Genomic DNA, 21,241 nt, shown 5'->3' on the forward strand with positions numbered 1-21,241 from the left:
TCCTCGTGCCCCAGGCAGCGCACGGCGGGACGGGCCCAACTGTCACGGGCCGCCAGACACCGTCGCTGGGCCCAGGAAAGAGCTAGGAGGACAGCCGAGTGCACACGCACCCCTCGACCTCTCGGGAGTGGTCTCTTCCCTTTTGCTTCACTCGCACCCCTTCCGGTTCCCCTGCCTTTTCTCACTCGCCGTAGCTCGGCCGCCACCTGGGTCTCACGTGACACTTGACTCCCCTCACGTGATGCGAGAAGGGCCGAGCTCAGCCGCTTCTCCCCAGCCTCAGAAGCGTCACAGTGAGCGCGCCTGCGCAGTGGACGCCTAGCGCGCTCTTCCCACTGGGAACCTTATTTTGCCATTGGTTCTGGAATTGGAGGCGTGAGTGCAGAGAGGTTTCCGCCTTTGTTTCCCTCTCATAGTTTCCCCACCAATGGAGCCTAAAAAGCTACTGCTGCTACTGCGGAGCTACATAGTCTCGGCTCTATGATGTTCAGTCCTGCCCTGGAAGAGCTTCTGAAGGAGCGAGGTAACAGTCCGAGGAAAAGTATTGCGCGTGCGTAGCAGGTGGGCGCGCACCGATGAGATGCTCACTGCGCATGTGTGCCTGGAGGGTTTCCCTGCAGCGAGGGAAACCTGGCCTCCTCGGGAAGGGGTGGTGTCGCTTTGGTGTACTCTATACACGCTCCCGGCTTGGCTGTGGATTTGGCAACTCTTTGCAGTCCACACGGACTCTGGGTCATTTCTGCGGGTACACTGGGAGGTTTGGGGCAGGGTAAGCCCTGCGTCAGATTTCATATCCTCACTCAGTCAAAATAGGGTTTTAGACTTATTGAGTCCCATGATTAATCTCTTTTGTTTAATTTCAGTAGAATTTAACAGCAGGGTTTCAAATATTTCCATTTTCGTCCTCATAACGCAGTCTTTCCCGACAAGCTCAGAACTGCTACTGAGGAGGAAAATACAATTTCAAAATCCTTTTCTTGGTAAATCAAAGTTATTAATAAGAATGTACAGTTGTTCTTCTGCAGTCCCTAAGTGTCTGTTCTGACTTGCTACCTATGTCATTGTTTCTGATCTGATCCTACCTGTTCTCTCTTGAGTACCCTGTCTTATTACAGATTGACTTTTTCATCTTCTTTGATTTCTCCTGTACTCCTGAACTGTACTTGTCATGAAGTCACAGCCAAATATCTTTAAAATTCTTTTTTCTGTTATGTATAGTCAATAGTATTTGTATTGTGCTTAATCATGAGGTCTTCCATCAAGAGTTGCTTATGAAAGTGCTCTTCTTTTTAAGGCAATTAACTGTAGAATGGAAAGAAAATGCTGTAGGCGTCCTGGTCTGTGGTCCTCAATGATGTATACATTCCTCCTGGGTGCGGTTTTCATTGCTTTAAGCTCAAGTCGCATTTTACTAGTAAAATATTCTGCCAATGAAGGTAAGTTGAGGTGCACAGTACAGGTGGAACACTTAATCGCACATTATGTTTTCTGTCATTGCTTTCCTTAGTTATAAAATGGAGACAATATCTTGTGAATCACTTTGCATCATGTGAATGATAAAACATGTTTACGTTTTATTTAAACTTTCTTCTGCAAGAAGTATTTTGAGACTGGATGAAATTTGAGTTAGACAAGTTCAAAATCAAACCCTTCGTACAGAAAATATATCAATATCTGATTACTGCTTCATCCAACAGATGTTTCTGCGTCTGTGGCAAAATGTATAATTACAATTTAATTTGAAATTAAATCACTTGGCGTTTGTGAGGTACTATTGTAATTTGTGTGTCAGTACAGATGAGAAGACTTTGTAACAATGTGCTCAACTTTTTTTTAATGTAAGGATTTAAGTAAATGCTTCAATTCCACAAAACTATATTGAGTACTTCTCGCTAGTACTGTTTACAACACATTAAAATCATATCAAACTTGAAGTGTGGCTCAGTGGTAGAGCACTTGCCTACCATATACAGGCCCTGAGTTCAATCTCCAGCACCCCAAAGGGAACAAAAAACGAAATTAGTGAAAACAATCATGATGTCACGATTCTTAATGGTCTGCTTAGAAAGTAACATGTATGTGTAACTCTCAGTTTCAGTTAACATGTACCTGTCGGGCCCTAAGTGAAGTAGTAGTAGAGCTCAGAATGCATAAGACATAGACTTTGTAAGAACTAGAAAAGACGTACTTGTAAATACATCGTAAAAGAATTATAGTAAGTGCATTAATAGAAGTACGTTAAAGATGCAGAACAGAGACATGAATAAGCAGGATATGTTGTGTGAACTTGTCATTCAGAATTACTGAGAAAAACTTTAAGGACCTATAGGAGAGAGAAGCAGTACTTGACCAGAGAAGGAAGTAATGGTCAGATTGTTAAGGACTTCATTTACCATGCTTTATTACCTAGGCCTTAGTGTCTGGAGGATAAATAAGAAACTATACTAGTAGCTGATTGGTAAAGGAAAAGACTGGAAGCAAGTTAGCAAGTTAAGGGGTTATTGTAGAGTCAATCCACAGATGATGAAGACTAGTTTAGTACTATAGGAAAGGAAAGGAAAGAGTCAAAAAATATGACATAGAAAAGATGTGATTTGGACAATTATTGAATGTAAGGATCAAAGCAAATAAAATATTGGCTACCTGAAAGTTTCTGGTTTGAGTTATAAGTGGATCGATAATGCTTTCAGTTGAGATGGGAATTATTAGGAGGAAGAGTAGGTAGAACCAATTTTGGAGAAATTATAGTTTTAACTAGGTACATTCCATTTGGCCACAAACTGTGTCTTTGTTCACTGAAATTTCCTACAGTGTCTACCAATTCATGCACCTGAAGGAAATACTGATCAAATGAGTAAATACAAGGTAGTTATATGTATATATTTAGTGAACAGTAGTGTAAATGTTCCAGAATATAGATTTGTGTACATTAATATTAAGTCGACATTTAATACCCTAGGATTTGAGGGCTCATGCGGAATGAGATAATAGTGGAAGTGACAAATTCCAAAGCATGCCAACATTTAAGTGCCATGCCAATGCTTAGAACATAAAGAAGAAATTGTTAGATGAGAGAACTAAATGTACATGATTCATAGAAAGGACAATTTGTAAGCAAAGAATTGCAACATCACAATGAGGATTAAAATATGTCCTTTAGAATTAGTAATCTCAGTAAGTAGATATTTTGAGTACAGTGGTGGAATCAGAAACAAGATTGCTTAAGGCTAAGGCCTTATGGAAAGAAGAAGGTTCAGTAGAGGGGTGATATCTTAAATTTAGATAGAGGTTTGAAAATGTTGAGAGGAAGCTACTGGAGATACAGTAAAGTCAAAGGGAATGTTTATTGTGTTCCCTGAGAAAGGAGTGTTCAAAGGGGAGAATGGGTAATAGTAGACATGGCCCCTTTTTCTAGACTGAGTGGAAACCAATAAAGTTAGATGAGTGGACCAAAGTCACACATGCTTGCAAAAGGGGAATAATGGGGAAAGTTGAGCAAGCAATTGTTTAAAATCAAGTATACATTTATTAAGTGGGTAATAAGTGTAGGACACTAAGGTACAGATATATGAAGGTAACCAATGCTGTCCCCTTTCTCATATAGAACTTAGGTAACCAACCTGGTCCCTTTCTTGTGCGGAACTTATATTCAAAGGGTAAAATATTTTATCTACATAAAAGGTAATTATCGTACAACGTGAAAAGTACTAGTATAGAGGTAAATCAAGGATTCTGTGTAGATTGAGAAGGTTAAAGGAAATTCAAAAAAAAAAAGGGAAGAAAAAGTATTCTGGAGAGAGAATGTCAAGTTGCCTTGTCCTTGGCTGATTTGAGTTTTAATATAACCAAGAGATCAAATGTTTTCCAAAGGAAGGCAAATAACATTCCTGAAAATAGACCCAATAAAGTTCATATTTGTTTTTGACAAAATTATAAAGCAGTTGTTTATAAGCATATACAAAAGACAGGTAAGCAAAACTCCTTTCTTAATTCATTTGACGTTCTAATTAGGACACAGTTTCCCAGCTCATCAGTGGGCTTAGATGGCTCAGAGTATTTTTCCCAGACCTAGAAGTGGTGAAACCCTGTGCCAGTTGCCAATTGCCTGTGCTTCATATGTCTTTCTTCCTTATTGCAACACACTGTTTATCACAGAGAATCAAACACTGTTAATGTTTTCTGTGTGTACCATGACATGAAATAGATTAGAAAATTGTGAATTAAGGAAATAATTACAGATAAAGTGTACCTTGATTTTTAGCAAGGCATACATCTCAGAAGAATCATAAACTGATAATTCAGCAGATAATATTCACAACTGAATTCATAATTCAGAGCTGAATATTGATGAATGGTTAATTTAGAAAACAATCTCTAATGCCTTGCCACAGGGCTTTCTTTGATGTTGGTCCTCAACAGATTTATTTGTAGCGTGTTTACCAAACTCAAGGACAATAAAAAACTAAATAAATACGTTAGATGAAATGATTCAAAAGAGCAAAGCTAACTGGAAGAAATTTAATATAATTTTTTTTTTAGACATTGACTTTAGTCCAGGCTGGCCTTTAATTCACAATCTTCCTATACAGCCTCCTGAGTGCTAGGATAAATCCAGCATGGTGTGTGTGTGTGTGTGTGTGTGTGTGTGTAATGGGGTACTATAGATTAAACCCAGGGACTTCACATTGAGCTACATCTCTAGACCTTTTCTCAGTTTTTTTATTTTGAAACAGAGTCTCACTAGGTTGATAAGTTGCCCAGGCTGAGTTTAAACTTGCATATTCGTGCCTCAGCATGCCGGAGTGCTGGATTTACAGGCATGTGCTGTCACACCCAGCTAAATCCAGCTTTTAATGTTCAAAACAATTAGAAATTTTTAGCTGTGTAGTAATCATACAGAATGAAATTAATAGTTAAAACGACATTTCTCTTACATTTCAGAGAACAAATATGATTATCTTCCAACTACTGTGAATATCTGCTCAGAACTGGTGAAGCTCGTTTTCTGTGTGCTTGTATCATTCTGTGTTATAAAGAAAGGTAAGTCTTGAAATGATACCAAATGCCTACTAAAGATCACAGAATCTGAAAACATGAGAACTGAGAGGAGCATTTTACTTCATTTAGTCTAGTTCATTAATTTAACAACTGAAGAACCTAAGACACAGACATAAGTATGTTTTAAAGGTGAAGAAACCAGCTCAGACCAACTGATATACTGAGAGCTGTGTTGGAAGGGGTGAAGCTAAGAAACCATCCCACGTTTCCCAATGTCCTGCCCATCACTCTGCCTTATCACATGTTTTCTGTAATGGTTTCACACAGCAAGTTAATTTTAATTCAAATTCAGAATTTTCTAAATAACTTTGCTGTTTGATTTGAAATGGAGTATATTGCAAAACAATTCCCATTTCCTACATGGAATGCAGTATAGTATACTAAAGTTGGAGATTATATTCTGAGGTAGAACTATTAAATAGGGATACTAATCCCTTCTTCAAATATACAGCTTTTTTATGGAACATATAGGTCTTTATGATTATTACCTTTCCACCTCATTTCCTCAGTTTTGAGCCCTTAGCTCACTACCTCTTTGTCTTCTCATATGAGGTAAGCATAAAATTTAAAGCATTAAAGTGCTTACCTAAAAATATGTGTTTTCATCCTCAACAGAGTATCACAAGCCATGTGGTTTCTGTTAATGGAATGGATTTCAATCTGTGTAGAGTTTCTAGTTAGATGAATACATTTCTTGATTTCAGGAAACTTGCATTTTTGCGGAACTTAAACTTACCTGCCTTTTGTATGCTTTCATTTTATATTCTATTACAATATGCCTTTCTAAGCCTTAGAAAAATCTAGAGCTCAGGGCCAGGGATTTAGCTCAGCGGTTCGGTGACCTGCCTTGCAAACGCAAGGACCCAAGTTCAATCCCTGGTACCAAAAAAAAAAAAAAATCTAGAGCTGAGATAATAACTCATGCTAGGATTAGTAAAAGTTAATTGTCTCTAGTTCCATATATACACATTTCCATTTGTTAATTATTTCCTTTGCTGGTGTTTTTGGGAGCAAAGGGCAGCATAAAGACAATATTTTTTTCTATTTATTCTAACATGTTGATCTCCCTCTTGCTCTGGTGCTCTCAAGAGTAGTAGTAAAAACTGCATGTGTATTCTTAGGCCTTAAATGATATTACTACTGTTTTAAGTTAACAGGCATTAGGATGATCAGTATTTGTAAGGATGTTGCTAATTATTAGTGATAGGACATAGAAGTGGTTTAGAGACAGAATAATAAAATTTTGCATTATCTTCTATTATTTTAGGCTGGAAGGCAAATTTATAAAGTATCTTTTAAAGGATTGTATTTGTAATCAAACGTAATGTACTTTCTCTAAAAATATAAGCATTCTCATCAATATTATTTATTTATTCCTAAATTTCTTTCTTTAGAAGATCATCAAAGTAGAAATTTGAAATGTGCTTCCTGGAAGGAATTCTCTAATTTCCTGAAGTGGTCCATTCCTGCCTTTCTTTATTTCCTGGATAACTTGATTGTCTTCTATGTCCTGTCCTATCTTCAACCTGTAAGTAAATATGACAGAAATGCCACTAGAAAGATACAGAGAAATGAGTTCCAGAAAAAAGTCCCAGAATTGCCTGAATTCCTGAATTCCTCATTTGCTTGCCAGATCCTCTTACTATTAAAATTTACTGTAGTAAACTCGGCTGTGTGGGAGTTTCCCACTGGGTGAGGAATCTGAAGCCAACCCTCTTTGTGTAACCTTAATCAAGTTTCCTATTTTCTGAGTCATCCTTTGACCAACCTCTGTTCTCAATCTCAACAGTTAGGATCTCCAAGCAGACTTCCATGATTAACTCAAAAAATTATCCACTCAATGGATCTCTTTCTTACATCTGTTAATATAGTTTATGCTTTTTATTTGTATGGTTTTCTTATTTTAATTTTATCCTTTAACCAGCAATTTCTTTGAGAGTAGGATTGCATCCTCCCAATTATAAAAGCCATCTATAACTGATAATCTTATCTCTCTCAAAATCTTTTGAGTCAATTTGGGAAGCATTAGTAATCAGAATTGGAGTTAGTTCTTTTTTTACTGTTACTCAGTTTGTGTCATGTGTACATTTCTCATAGTTTACAAAATGAAGATTTTTAGTACCTTTTTTACCAAAATGCATTCTAAGTTTCTTTAAAAGGTAAAATTAGACATTTTAACTATGAATAGGACTTTTATTGTGGCCAATCCTCTCTGTGAAACTCCTTAAGTATAACCAAATCAGTTTTAGAACAAAAAAAGGGGCTACTAGGAAACAGGAGTTTGACACTTTTCCACAATTTAGAACCTGTGTAACTAGACAGGCTGCAGCTGCTGTAAAGTTCAGACATCTAAAGAATAATATTAATAACAACAACAACAATAACAATAATAATACAGGTGAAAGTCAGGACCTGGGCCACTTGATCACCTGAAGTTCCTTCCAGCCATATGATCAACATTGGCAGTAAATGCTCAGTCCATCTAGAATGTGTCCTCGCCTAAATTCTTATTTCCACTTTGTTTTTTTAAGTCTGAGAATTCCCATATCCAATGAACATAATTATTCATACTTAATAAATAAATGTTTGTTGAATTTTTTTTATTAGGACATCTTTGATGAACTTGCATTTTGCAGCCATCTTGAGGGGTTTTTCCTTTTTTCCTTTTCTCTCCCTCCCTCCTCTTTTCGTTCCCCTTTTCCCTGTTCATTCTTGTTGATATTGTTAATCTTATTTATGTTTATAGCATATAATGTTCACATTAATTAAGCTTATTAGGACCTTATACATGGCTTATCTTCTGTTGTATTTTTTTGTATCTAGCAGATAGATTACTTTTATATTTATACCCCTTTCCCGCAACCCCATTACCAAAACAGAATTGCATTTTCCTTATTTTTCTTTTGTATTTTTTGCAGCTCATCCTTCCTGATTCTGTACAACCACAGATACTCCAAAACATGTGGCATACTCTATATTATTTTTAGTCATTTAAGGAATTAGAGATACATGGGTATTTGGGGGCAAAGCTCAGATATTTGATTTAGTCACAATGTTACATAAAAAGAGTTTGAAGAATTCATCAAGCTAGCCAGGCTAGGTGTATTTGTACTGCACTTAATGTTACTCTGAGTCACTACTTCCCTACTCTCATCAGCCACTTTCCTCAGTCTTTTCCTATTCATCCCTTAACTGGGTGTTTACATGCGTTTGTCTTCCAGAGACGTACACAGAAAACAATTCAGAGGGCCAGAGATTTAGCTGAGTGGCACCATGCCTGCCTCACAAGCTCAAGCTCCTTAGTTCAATCCCCGTACCAAATAAAAAGAAAATAATTCAGAGTCTCCCAACACAAAGAAATGATAAATGGTTAAGAAAATAGAAATGCTAATTACTTGATTTGATCATTATACATATCTCTATTAAATTATTATACTTTATACCCTGTAACTGTATAATCATGTGTCAATTAAAATTTTTCAATTTATAAAAACTTCAGTAGAAATGCAGTGGTTTTATATTGTTGGAAATATTTTCGTTTTTATGGTATTCTTTTGTTTTTCTTTAGTTACAAATTAGCCATGTTTGCTGTTGTACAACAATATTCTATGGAGTTTAACCAACTTAAAGCAACAGCAAGGATGCAGGAATAATTTATGCTAAGAATTATTAATATTGCTGAAATTTTCTTGTAATATAAGTAAACTTAACAGTACTACACTACTGTTTACCATAGCAGCAGTATTAAATGTCTGTGAAATAGTTTCAGAGCCTGAAAAGTTGCTTCATAAGCATGGTTACTGTTATTTCTAGATCTTAACCTTTAGAATTTGTAAGTATTTCCAGACCTACACACAAAGTATATTTATACAGGTGATGCTTGAACTTAAGCACATATTTTCAAACCCTGCACAATTATGTAATCATGTCTGTATAAATTTAACAAGCAATAAAAAATGGAATTTGATACTCTCATGAAATACCTGCCCTAATAACTCCTCTGGTTTTGACTAAAAAGCTTTTTTGTCAGATAAACTAGCAGGCTGAAAGATTTCTGAGGTTAGTCATTGTTTGAATTGTAACTTTGTCTTCTCTTTCTTTTTAGGCCATGGCTGTTATCTTCTCAAATTTTAGCATTATAACAACAGCTCTTCTGTTCAGAATAGTACTAAAGTAAGTAACTTGATGTGAAAGCATATATCATTCATTTTTTTCCCCATTAAGTTTATTGGTACCTTTTAGGTATACATTATGATCGCATTCACCATTGAGAATTTGTACCTTCACCTAATATATCTTGGTTCATCTTTTTTCCCCATTCCCCTTCCTACCCCATCCATCCTTCCCTATTTACAGAACTTCTCTTTCCAATTTTTCCTTCTTTTCTTATATTTTTTCTTTCCCTTCTTTCTTCCCCCTCACCTCACTACTTCCCCTTCCATTTTGGACTTTTTTTTTCCTATTTTACATTATTTATTATACATATTTACTCATCTACTTTCACCTTCTCATACCAGAGAAACTACTCATTATTTGCACGTGTCCTATTTATTTCACTTAAGAGTATCACCTCAGTGTGCATACATTTAGCTGGGTGTCAAATGGTACCTCTAATCCTAGTTCCTTGAGGAATCTCCACACTGATTTCCACAGTGGTTGCACCAGTCTGCACTCCCACCAACAATGGAGAAGGGTTCCTTTCTCCCCACATCCCCGCCAGCATTTGTTGTTGGTTGATTTCTTGATGGCAGCCATTCTTTCTGGAGTAAGATGGAATCTCAGTTGTGTTTTTATTTGTATCTCTTGAATAATCAGTGGTGTTGAACATTTCTTCATATGTTTATTTGCTGTTTCTACTTCTCCATCTGAGAAATGTCTATTCATTTCAGAAGCCCATTTTGGATAAGGTCTTTAAATTTGGGAGTTCTGACTTTTTTAAGTTCCTTATATATTCTAGATAGTAGACCTTTGTCTGCAGAACAGCTAGTAAAAATTTTTTCCTACATTGTAGGTTGCCTCTTCACTCTCTTAGTTCCTCTTTCTGTGAAGAAGCTTTTTAATGAGATGAAATCCCAGTTATTGATTCTTTGTGCTAGTTCATGTGTGACTGAGGTTTTATTCATAGAGACTTTTCCTACACCAATGTCTTTAAGAATTCTACCTAACCTATCTTCCAGCAAGTTTAGTGTTTCTGTTTTACTATTTAGATCTTTGACCCATTTCAATTTTAATGTAGTGCATGGTGAAATTTATGGGTCTGGTTTTAACCTTTGGCAAGTAGAAACCCAGTTTTTCCAGCACTATTTATTAAAGAGGCTATCTCTCCTCCAGTGAGGGTGTTTGGCTCTTTTGCCAAAGATGAGGTGGCTTAGTATTTCTGGAGTTGTTTCTGCATCCTGTAATCTGTTCCATTGGTCCTCAGGTCCATTTCTTTGCCAGTACCATGCTGATTTTTTTTTTAATTTATTAATTTTATTGAGTTTATTGGTACATTTTAGGGATACAGTACAGTTACATTCATTGTTGAGATCATGTACCTCTACATGGCAAGTCTTGATTCTCATTTTTTCCCCTTACCTCTGCCCTCCCCTCACCCCCTCCTCCCCTCCCCATCTACAAACACTTTATTTTCATCTTTTCATTCTCTCACATTTTTTTCTTTTCCCTTTTTGTTCTTCCCCTACCCATCACACCTTCCCTGCACCTTTAGCTCCTTTCTTCCCATTTCTAAATGTCAGTAATCTTATTAGAATCTTATGCATTGTTGCAGAATATTCACACCAGGGAAACTATTCGGTATTTACACATGTGGGACTTATTTATTTCACTTAGGAGTATATCTTCAATATGTATCCATTTTCCTATGAATGAATCTATTCTCTCGCTCTTTATGGCTGAGTAATATTCCATTTTATAGAAAAACCACAACTTCTTTATCCAGTTTCCAACGGATGGGCAAATAGGTTGTTTCCAAGATTTAGCTATTACAAACTGTGCCGCTATAAACATGGGTGCACATACTTCTCTGTGATATGATTCTTTTAGTTCTCTTGGAAAGATACCCAACAGAGGGATGGCTGGGTCAAATGGAACCTCCAGTCCAAGCTCTTTGAGGTATCTCCATATTGATTTCCATAGTGGTTGCACTAGTCTGCACTCCCACCAACAATGGAGGAGGGTTCCTTTCTCCCCACAACCCCGCCAACATTTGTTATTGTGTGATTTCTTGATAGCAGCCATTCTTTGTGGGGTGAGGTGGAATCTCAGTGTTGTTTTCATCTGCATCTCTCGAATGACCAGTGATGTGGAACATTTTTTCATATATTTTCTTGCTGCTTTCACTTCTTTGTATGAGAAATGTCTGTTCATTTCGGATGCCCATTTTTGGATCGGGTCTTTATATTTGGGGGGACTGATTGTTTTGAGTTCTTTATATATCCTTGATAATAGTCCTTTGTCTGAGGTACAGCTGGTAAAAATTTTTTCCCACATTGTAGATTGTCTCTTAGTTCTGCTAATGGTTTCTTTTGAAGTACAGAAGCTTTTTAGTAAGATGAGATCCCAGTTGTTGATTCTTTCTGCTAGTTCCCGTGCTACTGAGGATTTGTTCATAAAGTCTTTTCCTATACCAATGTCTTCCAGAGTTCTGCCTAACTTACCTTCCAGCAAGTTTAATGTTTCTGTTTTAATATTTAGATCTTTAATCCATTTGGATTTTAATTTAGTGCATGGCGAAAGATAAGGGTCTAATTTTAATCTGTGGCAGGTTGACATCCAGTTTTTCCAACACCATTTATTAAAGAGGCTATCTTTCCTCCACTGAGGATGGTCAGCTCCTTTGTCAAAGATGAGGTAGCTGAGTACATCTGCATTTGTTTTTGTGTCTTCCAGTCAGTTCCACTGATCCTCAGGCCTATTTCTTTGCCAGTACCATGCTGTTTTTATCACAGTGGCTTTGTAGTATAGTTTCAAATTGGGAATTGTTACACCTGGTGCCATGTGACTGTTGCCTATAATGGCTTTTACTATTCTAGGTCTCTTGTGGTTCCAAATGAATTTTTGGATTCTTAACCATGCTGTTTTTATCACAGTATCTTTGTACTATAGTTTCAAGTAGGGGATTGTCTTTGTTGCGTAGAATTGTTTTTGCTATTCTGGATTTCTTCTGGTTCCAAATGAATTTTTGGATTGTATCTCTAATTCTGTGAAATATGTTGGTGGAATCTCAATTGGGATTACATTGAATCGATGCAGCAGTTTTGGAAATATGGCCATTTTCATTGTATTGGTTCTTCCTATTCAAGAACAAGGGATATCTTTCCATTTTTTTATATTCTCTTTTTTCATTGTTGTAGTTTTCAAAGTAGAGGTGTTTTACTTCATTAGGTTGATTCCTAGATATTTCATTTTTTTTGATGCTATTGTAAAAGGAATTATTTCCCCATTTTCTCGCTCAGTGAGTCTGTTGCTTGTGTACAAGAAGGCTATTGATTTTTTAGTGTTAATCTTGTATCCAGCAACTCTGAATCTGGTTATTAAGTCAAGAAGTCTTTTGGCAGAGTTTTTGGTGACTTTTATATAGTGTATCGTGTCATGTGCAAATAATTATGGTTTAATTTCTTCATTTCCTATCTTTCTTCATTTTCTTTCTTTCCCTTATCTAATTGCTGTGGCTAATGTTTCCAGAACTATATTGAGGAGTGTTGATAAGGGAAATCCTTGTCTTGTTCCTGTTTAGAGTGAAAGATTTCGGTTTTTGACTTTAGTATAATATTGGCTGTTGGTTTTTCATAGATGGCTTTTATATAAAGTCCCTCATTCCAATTTTCTGTAGGGTTTTTATCATGAATTGATGTTGAATTTTGTCAAACCCTTTTTCTACATCCTTCTAGATGATCATATGGTTTTTGTCCTTGACTCTGTTAATGTACATTTATTGATTTGTGTATGTTGAACCATCCATGCATCCCTGGGATGAATCTAACTTGGTCAGGGTGTATGGTCTTTTTGATGATCCTCTGTATTCTGTTTGTTGATATCTTACTGAAGAATTTTGCATCATTGGGGAGATTGGCCTGTAGTTCTCTCTCTCTCTCTCTGTCTCTCTCTCTCTCTCTCTCTCTCTCTCTCTCTCAATCTCTCTGTACTGGGGATCAAACTCAGGGCCTTGCAAAGCAGATGGCAGAACCACTGAGCTAAATCCCTGGCCCCTATACCCTACAGTTTTCTTTTTTGGTTGGGTCTTTCTCCGCTTTCAGAATCCTTTTCAATTTCAATCCTTTTCAATTTTATTAAAAAGTTTGAGAAGTATTGAGATTAGTATTTCCCTTAATTTCTTGTAGAATTCAGCAATAAAGCCATCAGGATCTGGTCTTTTCTTTGTTGGTTAATTTTAATTAACATTTTCAGTTTTGTTGATTGTTACTGGGTTGTTTAGAATTTTGAAATCTTTTTGGTTCAACTTTAGTAATTCGTTTGTATCTAGGAATCTGTCCATTTCTTCTGTTTCCGTCTTATTGGAGTACAGGCTCTCAAAGTAGGAATTGAAGATCCTCTGTACTTCTACTGAATCTGTTGTAATTTCACCCTTTTCATTCATAATTACATGGATTTGAGCCTTTTCTTTCCTTTTTTTGATAAGGTTAGCTAAGGGTTTGTCAATTTTATTCTTTCAAATAACCAACTCTTTTACTTCATTGATTTTTTTTTATATCATTCTCTTAGTCTCTATTGCATTGATATCTGCCCTGAACTTTATAACTTCTTGCCTTGTACATGCTTGAGTCTGTCTTGCTCTTCTTTTTCTAAGAGCTTGAGGTTCAGCATTAGGTTGCTTATTTGAGCTTGTTTGGTTTTCCTAATATGAGTATTCACAGTTATGATTTCCCTTGTAGTACTGCTTTCATTGTGTCCCATAAATTCCAGTATATTGTATTAGCATTACTATTTAATTGTAGAAAGTTTCTAACTTCTTTAATTTCCTCTGTGACCCATTGTTTGTTCAGTACAGTATTATTCAGTCTCCATGTGTTTGTGAAGTTCTTGTGAATTCTTTTGTTTTTGATCTCCAATTTCATTGCACTATGGTCTGACAGTATACAGGGAATAACTTCAAGCATGTTCTATTAGCTAGTATGTGGTCTGTTTTGGAGAGTGACCTGTGTGTAGCTGAGAAGAATGTATATTCTGATTCTGTGGGGTGGGACACTCTGTAGACATGTATTAAGTCCACTTATTCAAAAGTTTGGTTCACTTCTAGTATTTTATTGTTGATTTTTGTCTAGTTGATCTATTTGTGACAGTGGGTTAGTAAGATTTCCCCACTACTGTTGTATTAGTGCTTTTTTGTTTTTTCATGTCCATTAATACTTGTTTTATATAGTTGAATGCACTAGTAGTTGATACATATATATATTTGTGATTATCATCCCTTCTTCTGGGATTGTTCCCTTTACAAGGGTGTAGTGACCTTCTTTGTCTCTCTTGATGGAGAAAATTTTTTATAAATAGCAAAAACCTACAAAATTTTACAATGTAGAATGATTTCTGCTGTCCCTAACAGCAGTTTGCTTTGTTTAGTTCAGAATCAACAGACACTGGAGGCATTGACTCCTGAGTGAGACATCTGGTCTCATCCTGAGATAGCAGGGCAACCCCTACTTTTTTCCAGGCTTCTTTCTCATGGAATATTGTTTGCCATCCTTTTTCTTTCAGTCTGTGAATTTCTTTTGTAATTAAATGTGTTTCTAGTATACAGTATATTGTTGATCTTACTTATTGATCCATTCTGCCAGTCTGTTTCTTTTGATTGGTGAACTGAGGCCATTAACATTAATGGTTATAACTGATAGGTATTTACATATCACTGTCATGATATTTGCCTGTTGTTATCTCTCTTTCTTTTTTTTTCCCCTTTTCCATTGAAATTTTGCCTTGCCCAATGGATTCGTTTTGTTGGGCCTCATGGAGTTGTGACCCTCATTGTCTTTTTCTAGGATATTGTTTAGAATGTTTTGGAATGCTGGTTTAGTATTCATGAAGTTCTTTAGGTGTTCTTTGTCATGAAAGTATCTTTCTTTCTCCATTGATTTTACAAGATAGCTTCACAGGATACATCAATCTGGGTTGAAGGTTGTTTTCTTTTAGGACTTGAAATACTCCACTCCAGGTTGTCCTTGAGTTGAGGGTTTGTGTTGAGAAGTCTGCTGTGATTCTGATGGGGTTTCTTTTGTATGTGATTTTTTTTTTCTCTAACTGCTTTTAATATTTTGTTCTTTTGTTGGGTTTCTAAAATCTTGACTATTATATATTTAGGTGTAGCTTTCTTTTTATTGATGTTCATAGCTAGCTGAAGCCCTATGTGCCTCACTTATCTGTATGTCAAATTCTTTTCCTTTGCTTGGGAAGTTCTCTGTTATGCCTTCTCTGAAGTTTTTTTTTATGTCAGTTGCACTTAGCTTCTGCTTTTTCATTGTCTCCAGTCAGTCTTATGTTATTCTTCTTTGTGTCATCTAGCAGCTGCTGGATTGATTTCTTGTAATCCCTTTATGTTTTTAAGATTCTCTCTTCATGGTCACTAACTGCAATCCTGTCTTCTGTATCTGATATTCTGTCTTCACATTGGCTCATTCTGCTTCATATACTTTCAGTGTATGTTGAAATCACCTCAATATCTGTTTGAATCTGTTTTGTGGATTCCATTTCTTTCCTATGCTGGGTGTTTATGGCATCCATGGTATCCATCATAGTTCTGAGCTCCTCTTTTTTTTTTTTTTTTTTTTTTTTTTTTCAGTCTATTTCTGTTCTAGAATCTCTAAGCATTCCTTCCATTTTGGTCACCATCTGGGAAATTATTTCTCCTTTGATTTTTTTCTAGAGCCTGTTAATTCCTGTTTTCAGTTCAGAGTGTTCAGCTGGTTGTCAGATTTTTCCACCTCGTTACCCCTAGTATTTGCCTTTAATGAACTGGAAGTCTGTGTTTAAGACTTGTTTAGGTAGCTTCTCATTTTTACTTTTTGGTTAATGGTTTTGGTTTAATTTCTTTCTTTATACTTCTATATTGCTTATTGTGAATATCTCTATTTCTAGTATTTAGAACCCTTAGAAAATGGTTACATCACAGACATGTCTTCCAATTATAGCTGATCTTTAGATTTTGAGCCTGTAATGAGCCTTGTGCAATCTCAGTTTTGGTATACCAGGAAGGACAACTGATTAGAACAATTACATAACCTTGGAATAAGTAATACAGTCAACATCAACCATAGCATCAAAATGCTTAGAAATGCATAGCATCATAGCTTAGAAAATGCTAAATTGTAACTATTAATTTAACTACATGAACTAGATTAAAATCAAGGACCAACCAGAAATTCATTTGCCTAAATAAACCCTTCAGTATATCCAATTTACCTTCTAGGATGAAGACTTAGAAGGAGCTGTTGCAGGGATAAAAAGAAGGAAAGGGAAAAGTTAGAAATGGGTCTAGAGGACACAGGAAAATCATACAAACTTCAGGAAACTGGTAACGACAGGAAGGAGAAAGAGAAGGAAAGAACAAAAACAAGAACAGAGCAACCTAACAGCAAAAGGAAAAATAGAAATAAAACAAAACAAAAGATAGGACAGAAATAGGAAGAAGAAAAGAGAGAGAAGAAGAGGAAGTAGAAAAGGAGGAAGGAGAAGGAAAAAGAGAAGAAAGAAAAAAGAAAAAGAGTACCTTCAGGATATGTCTGCCATTACCAATATATAACAGGGGCAGCAGTGTGCAGATAGAAGTCTGTTAGTCTCAGTGAGCCAGCCACATTCCACTGAGATTCAGGCTGGTTTCTGACTGCAAGGTCCTAGTTGAACTCCCTGACCTCCTGCAGGTTTTAACTCTGAAAGATTCTCCTGCAGGTTGGAGGTGCCTTTCCCCTAAAGTGAGTCCAGTTTCCTGTAAAAGGTGCTGAAGCTACCAACTCGCCAACTGCTGTGGTCTACCAACTTCATTCCTCCGCTGGGCTTCAGGTTTCATCTACAAGTCTCAGAGAGATTCTTTCTCTGCTGCTCACTGCTCCTCTACCTTCTCGAACTCGTAACAGTGACCTTTATGGCCCCTGGTGCCTCTCCTGGATCCTGATTGCTGTGCAGTCCAAGGTGTGGATGCAGTCCAGAGCATCACACAACATAGTCAGATGGCTCAGTGGGCCTCCTCTCAGCCACATATATCATTCTTTAAAATGGCATAGCCTGTTTTTACAAAGCACTGAACTTCAGAATCCCAAGGCCAGGATTTTGATCCTAATTGGCTTTGTGTATTGCATACATTATTTAACCCACCTAAAGAGCAGCTCCAGAACTAGCCTGTCTAAATCCTCTGGGATCAGATATATGAAATGTCCTGAGAAAACCAAAAATAAGATAATTTATTGGCTGTTATAATTGTTATTTTAATTTTTAGGGTTAGACTTTCAACACAAAATTCATGAACTGTTTATCTATGGTATCTGTACACTAATAGGAACCAAGAGTTTCCTAAGATACTTAATTCCTATTTTGGAGTTTGAAAATGATGTTATGCCAAATTCTTTATTAAATTACCTGAGATAAAAACATGCTTTAAGCTCTAACTGGCAGACAATTTATATGAGAATTCTAATCAAAATTAATAGGGTTAATATATTTTTAAACTTTAGAAACCCTGCCATCCGATCTTTACTGGCTTCAAGAGGACCACTGACTAGTTATAAATGTTTTTCAGCAAATAGGCTGTACTGCAACTTTTAGAAGGAATATAACATAAAGGCAGAAAGACTATGATACAAAGATCTAGGTACTTATCCCAGTTTAATTTGTTACTCAATAATAGTGGTTAAAAATAAAATTGACCTGTTATTATATTTGTTGTAGTTTTTAATTATGTATTATCTCTTTTAATTCCTTATTCCTCAGTGTGCTGTGAAGCGGGTTATTATAGTTTATATCTAGATGTCTGCCCAAAGCCTCATGGGCTCACAGGTGGGGCTTTTGGGAAGTAATTGAATCTTGGGGGCATGATACTCAACAGTGGATTAGTTCACGAATGAGTTTATAGCTAAATGTGATGTTAGAGATAAAGTTTGGTGGAAGGAGGTGAATCACTTGGGGGCATGGCCTGGAAGGGTGTATCTCCGTCCCTTCTCCCTTGATCTCCCTTTGCTTCCTGACTGCCATGCCATAAGCAGGCCTCCTCTGCCATGCCCCCTCTGCCCTGCCACCCTGACTTGGAGCAAGCCAGCTATGTACTGAAATGTCTACAAATGGAGCCAAAATAAACCTTGCCTCCTTTAATTTGTGAGTGTCAGGTATTGTATCTGAGCAATGAAGAAAGTAATTAAGACAGATTTTGGTATCAGAAGTGTTGTCATTGCTGTGCCACTACCTGACCGTGTGGTTCAGAAGCCTTGGGAACTGATTTGCAGGAGGGATATGGTAAATTTAGCAGACACTAATTGGAGAAGCAGTCCCAGAATGCTATACGTAGAGCTTCATGGGAGACACTAAATAGAGCTCAGATGCTGATTTAAAAAAGCAGATGGAGAAGACCAGGCTTAGGAAGTTTCAGAGAGGAACAGGGACTTCATTGGCAGTTGGGTTCTTGGCCATGCTCTGGAAGGTAACTAATCTATATTTGGCTCCTGGTTTGAGGCTTTGGGGGTGCCTGAGATTAAGAGTAGCAGACTAATTAATTTGGCAGAGTAAATTTCAAGGCAGTCATGTTCTGGTGATGGTATGGGTACTATTTGGGCCTTTGGACAGCTCTGTCTTTAAATATTAAGAGTACATTGGAATTTGCTTTATGCAGCATGTTCATTTTAGTTGTGAATTGTAAAAATAATTCTGTAACTAGCAAGTTAAAGAGTGCTATTCCAAAAATATTTTGAACCCTTTCAAATCAACATGAAAGTTACTTTATAGGATAAAAATTGACTACAAAGAAATGTATGTAAGAAATAATATTTTCATGTTGACTCCTATTACAAAATTAGAGATGCACATCCATGAAGAGACAAAGTTGGTTTCAACACAATTATTTAATAAAGAAATAAAACTCTTAAAATATACTCAGTTCTTTCTATGAAATGATAGTTTATAAGTATATATAGTATATTACCTAAGATATTATATAATATTCAAGTGTTACTGCAAAATTACATTAAATTAAAACTTAGTTTACCAAAGTGGAAATGTGATGTATATATTACCTTAGTTAAAATTGGTTAACAGTTTCAGCTGTGTACTATAATAAATTCAGTTAAGTTTTAAACATTTAATGAATTATTTAAAAACTTAATTCTTAGTATAACTAAATGAAAACCTTCATATACTATAAATTTTAATTGTTTAGTTTTGCTTTTACTAATTGTGAGTTATATTTTGCCAGTTTTAATAATAAACATCTATATGTTATGAAGTTCAAAATTTTTCGTAAATGTGCTTGTTTTATTAACATCTGCTATGAATCTTTGAAAATTATACTGAAGAGCAAACACTCCATTTTTATTATTTTTATAATTATGTACTTTGTTTCTAGAGTTTCTAAGTTTAACTTATTCAAAACTCTTGTCTCTGAATTATAAAGCTAAAATAATGTACTAGTAAATCTAATACTGTCTTTTATGACAGTGCTTTTTTTTTATTAGTACATGTTAGTGCTACATAGTGTTTACATTCCTTGTGAGGGGTTAATACATATAGATACTATATCTTAATTCCTTTTCATCCCTTTCTCCCTTTCCTTTTATCATTTGATCCCTTTCCCTTTTGAGAAAGATCTGTCTCCCTTCTTCCTATTGTCTTTTAGTCTTCTCTTTATAGGTATTTATACTTTTAGTTTCTCATGTAAGAGAAACCATATGATATTTAAGCTTGTGTTAATATTATTTTATTTAACATTGTGGTTTCAAAATGCATCCATTTTCCTACAAATGACTCCAGTTTTTCTTTCTATATTGCAGAGTAGTACTCCATTGTGTGTAAATGCCACATTTTCTTTATCTAGTGTTGATGGACAGACAACTTCCAAAATTTAGCTGTTCTGAATTGTGCTGCTATAACCAGGGATATGCATATATCCCTATAATATTATATCTGTAATACCTTTGGAAAGATACCTAGAAGGGGTACAGCTGGGTCAAATAGAATTTCTAGTTTCAATTTTTTGAGTAATCACTACACAGATTTCCATTAATTACTACCAACAATGTAAAAGGGTTCCATTTTCTCATGTTCTCCAGCATTTGCTATTATTTGATTTATTGATGATGGCCATTCTTTCTGGAGTAAAGTAGAATCTCAGTGTTGTTTTAATTTGCATTTCTCAATGGCTATTGATGTCAACATCAATAGCGTTCCTTCATGTATTTATTGGTCATTTGCATTTCTCCCATGAAGTGTCTATTCATATTTACTTGCCCATTTTTTGATTGGGTCTTTTATTTTGGGATGGGTCTAATTCTGTTATTTCTTTATATATTATAGATATATATTCCTATGTCTGAGGAAGGGCTAGCAAAATTTTCTTCCCATTCTGTAGATTGTTTTTTTGACTTTTGTTGTTGTTTTTGTTTTTTTTTGTTTTGGGGTTTTTTTGTTTTTTGTTTTGCTGTGCAGAAGCTTTTTGATTTGATAAAAATTCCATTTGTTGATTCTTGGTACTATTTCTGTGCAACTGATGTTCTGTGCAGAAAGTCCTTAACTACAGCAATGATTTCAAGAGTTTTATCTATTTTGTCTTCCAGCAGGTTGTTTCTGTTTTAACATTTAGTTTAGTTCATGGTGACACGTGTGTCTAGATTCAATCTTCTGCATGTGGATAGCCTATTTTCCCAACACCATTTATTAACGAGGCTTTTTTCTTCCAGTGTTTGATTTTGGTCCCTTTGTCAAAAGACCAAACGTGGTTGGAATTTTTCGTGCATCCTCTGTTCTTTTCTATTGATCCTCGTGTCTGTTTTTGTGATAGTAGTTTTGTAATATGTGTAACATTAGGTCTGGGATTGTGATGTCTCCCACTTTTCTTTCTTTAACCCAGAATTGTTTTTGTTCTGAGTCTCATCTGGTTCCATATGAATTTGAGGATTATTTTCTCTAGTTCTGTGAAGAATGTTGTTGGAACTTTTTTTGGAATTGTGTTAAATCTATATATCAGTGTTGGAAGTAT

At 35.9% G+C, this 21,241-nt stretch overlaps 1 protein-coding gene across 1 annotated transcript in view; it reads left to right on the plus strand.

Annotated features, from left to right (window-relative positions):
- The first annotated feature begins 1,271 nt into the window (after nt 1-1,271).
- Slc35a5 (solute carrier family 35 member A5) overlaps nt 1,272-21,241 on the plus strand; it is a 43,800-nt gene continuing 23,830 nt past the window's right edge. Inside the window, 5 exon segments of the mRNA XM_033768089.1 lie at nt 1,272-1,305; nt 1,308-1,436; nt 4,942-5,040; nt 6,453-6,586; nt 9,164-9,231. Of these exon segments, the coding sequence (XP_033623980.1) occupies nt 1,272-1,305; nt 1,308-1,436; nt 4,942-5,040; nt 6,453-6,586; nt 9,164-9,231 (464 nt within the window).

The sequence above is a fragment of the Fukomys damarensis genome, unplaced genomic scaffold (genome assembly GCF_012274545.1).
Source record: "Fukomys damarensis isolate Sample0158 unplaced genomic scaffold, DMR_v1.0_HiC HiC_scaffold_24, whole genome shotgun sequence".
Classification (NCBI taxonomy): domain Eukaryota; kingdom Metazoa; phylum Chordata; class Mammalia; order Rodentia; family Bathyergidae; genus Fukomys; species Fukomys damarensis.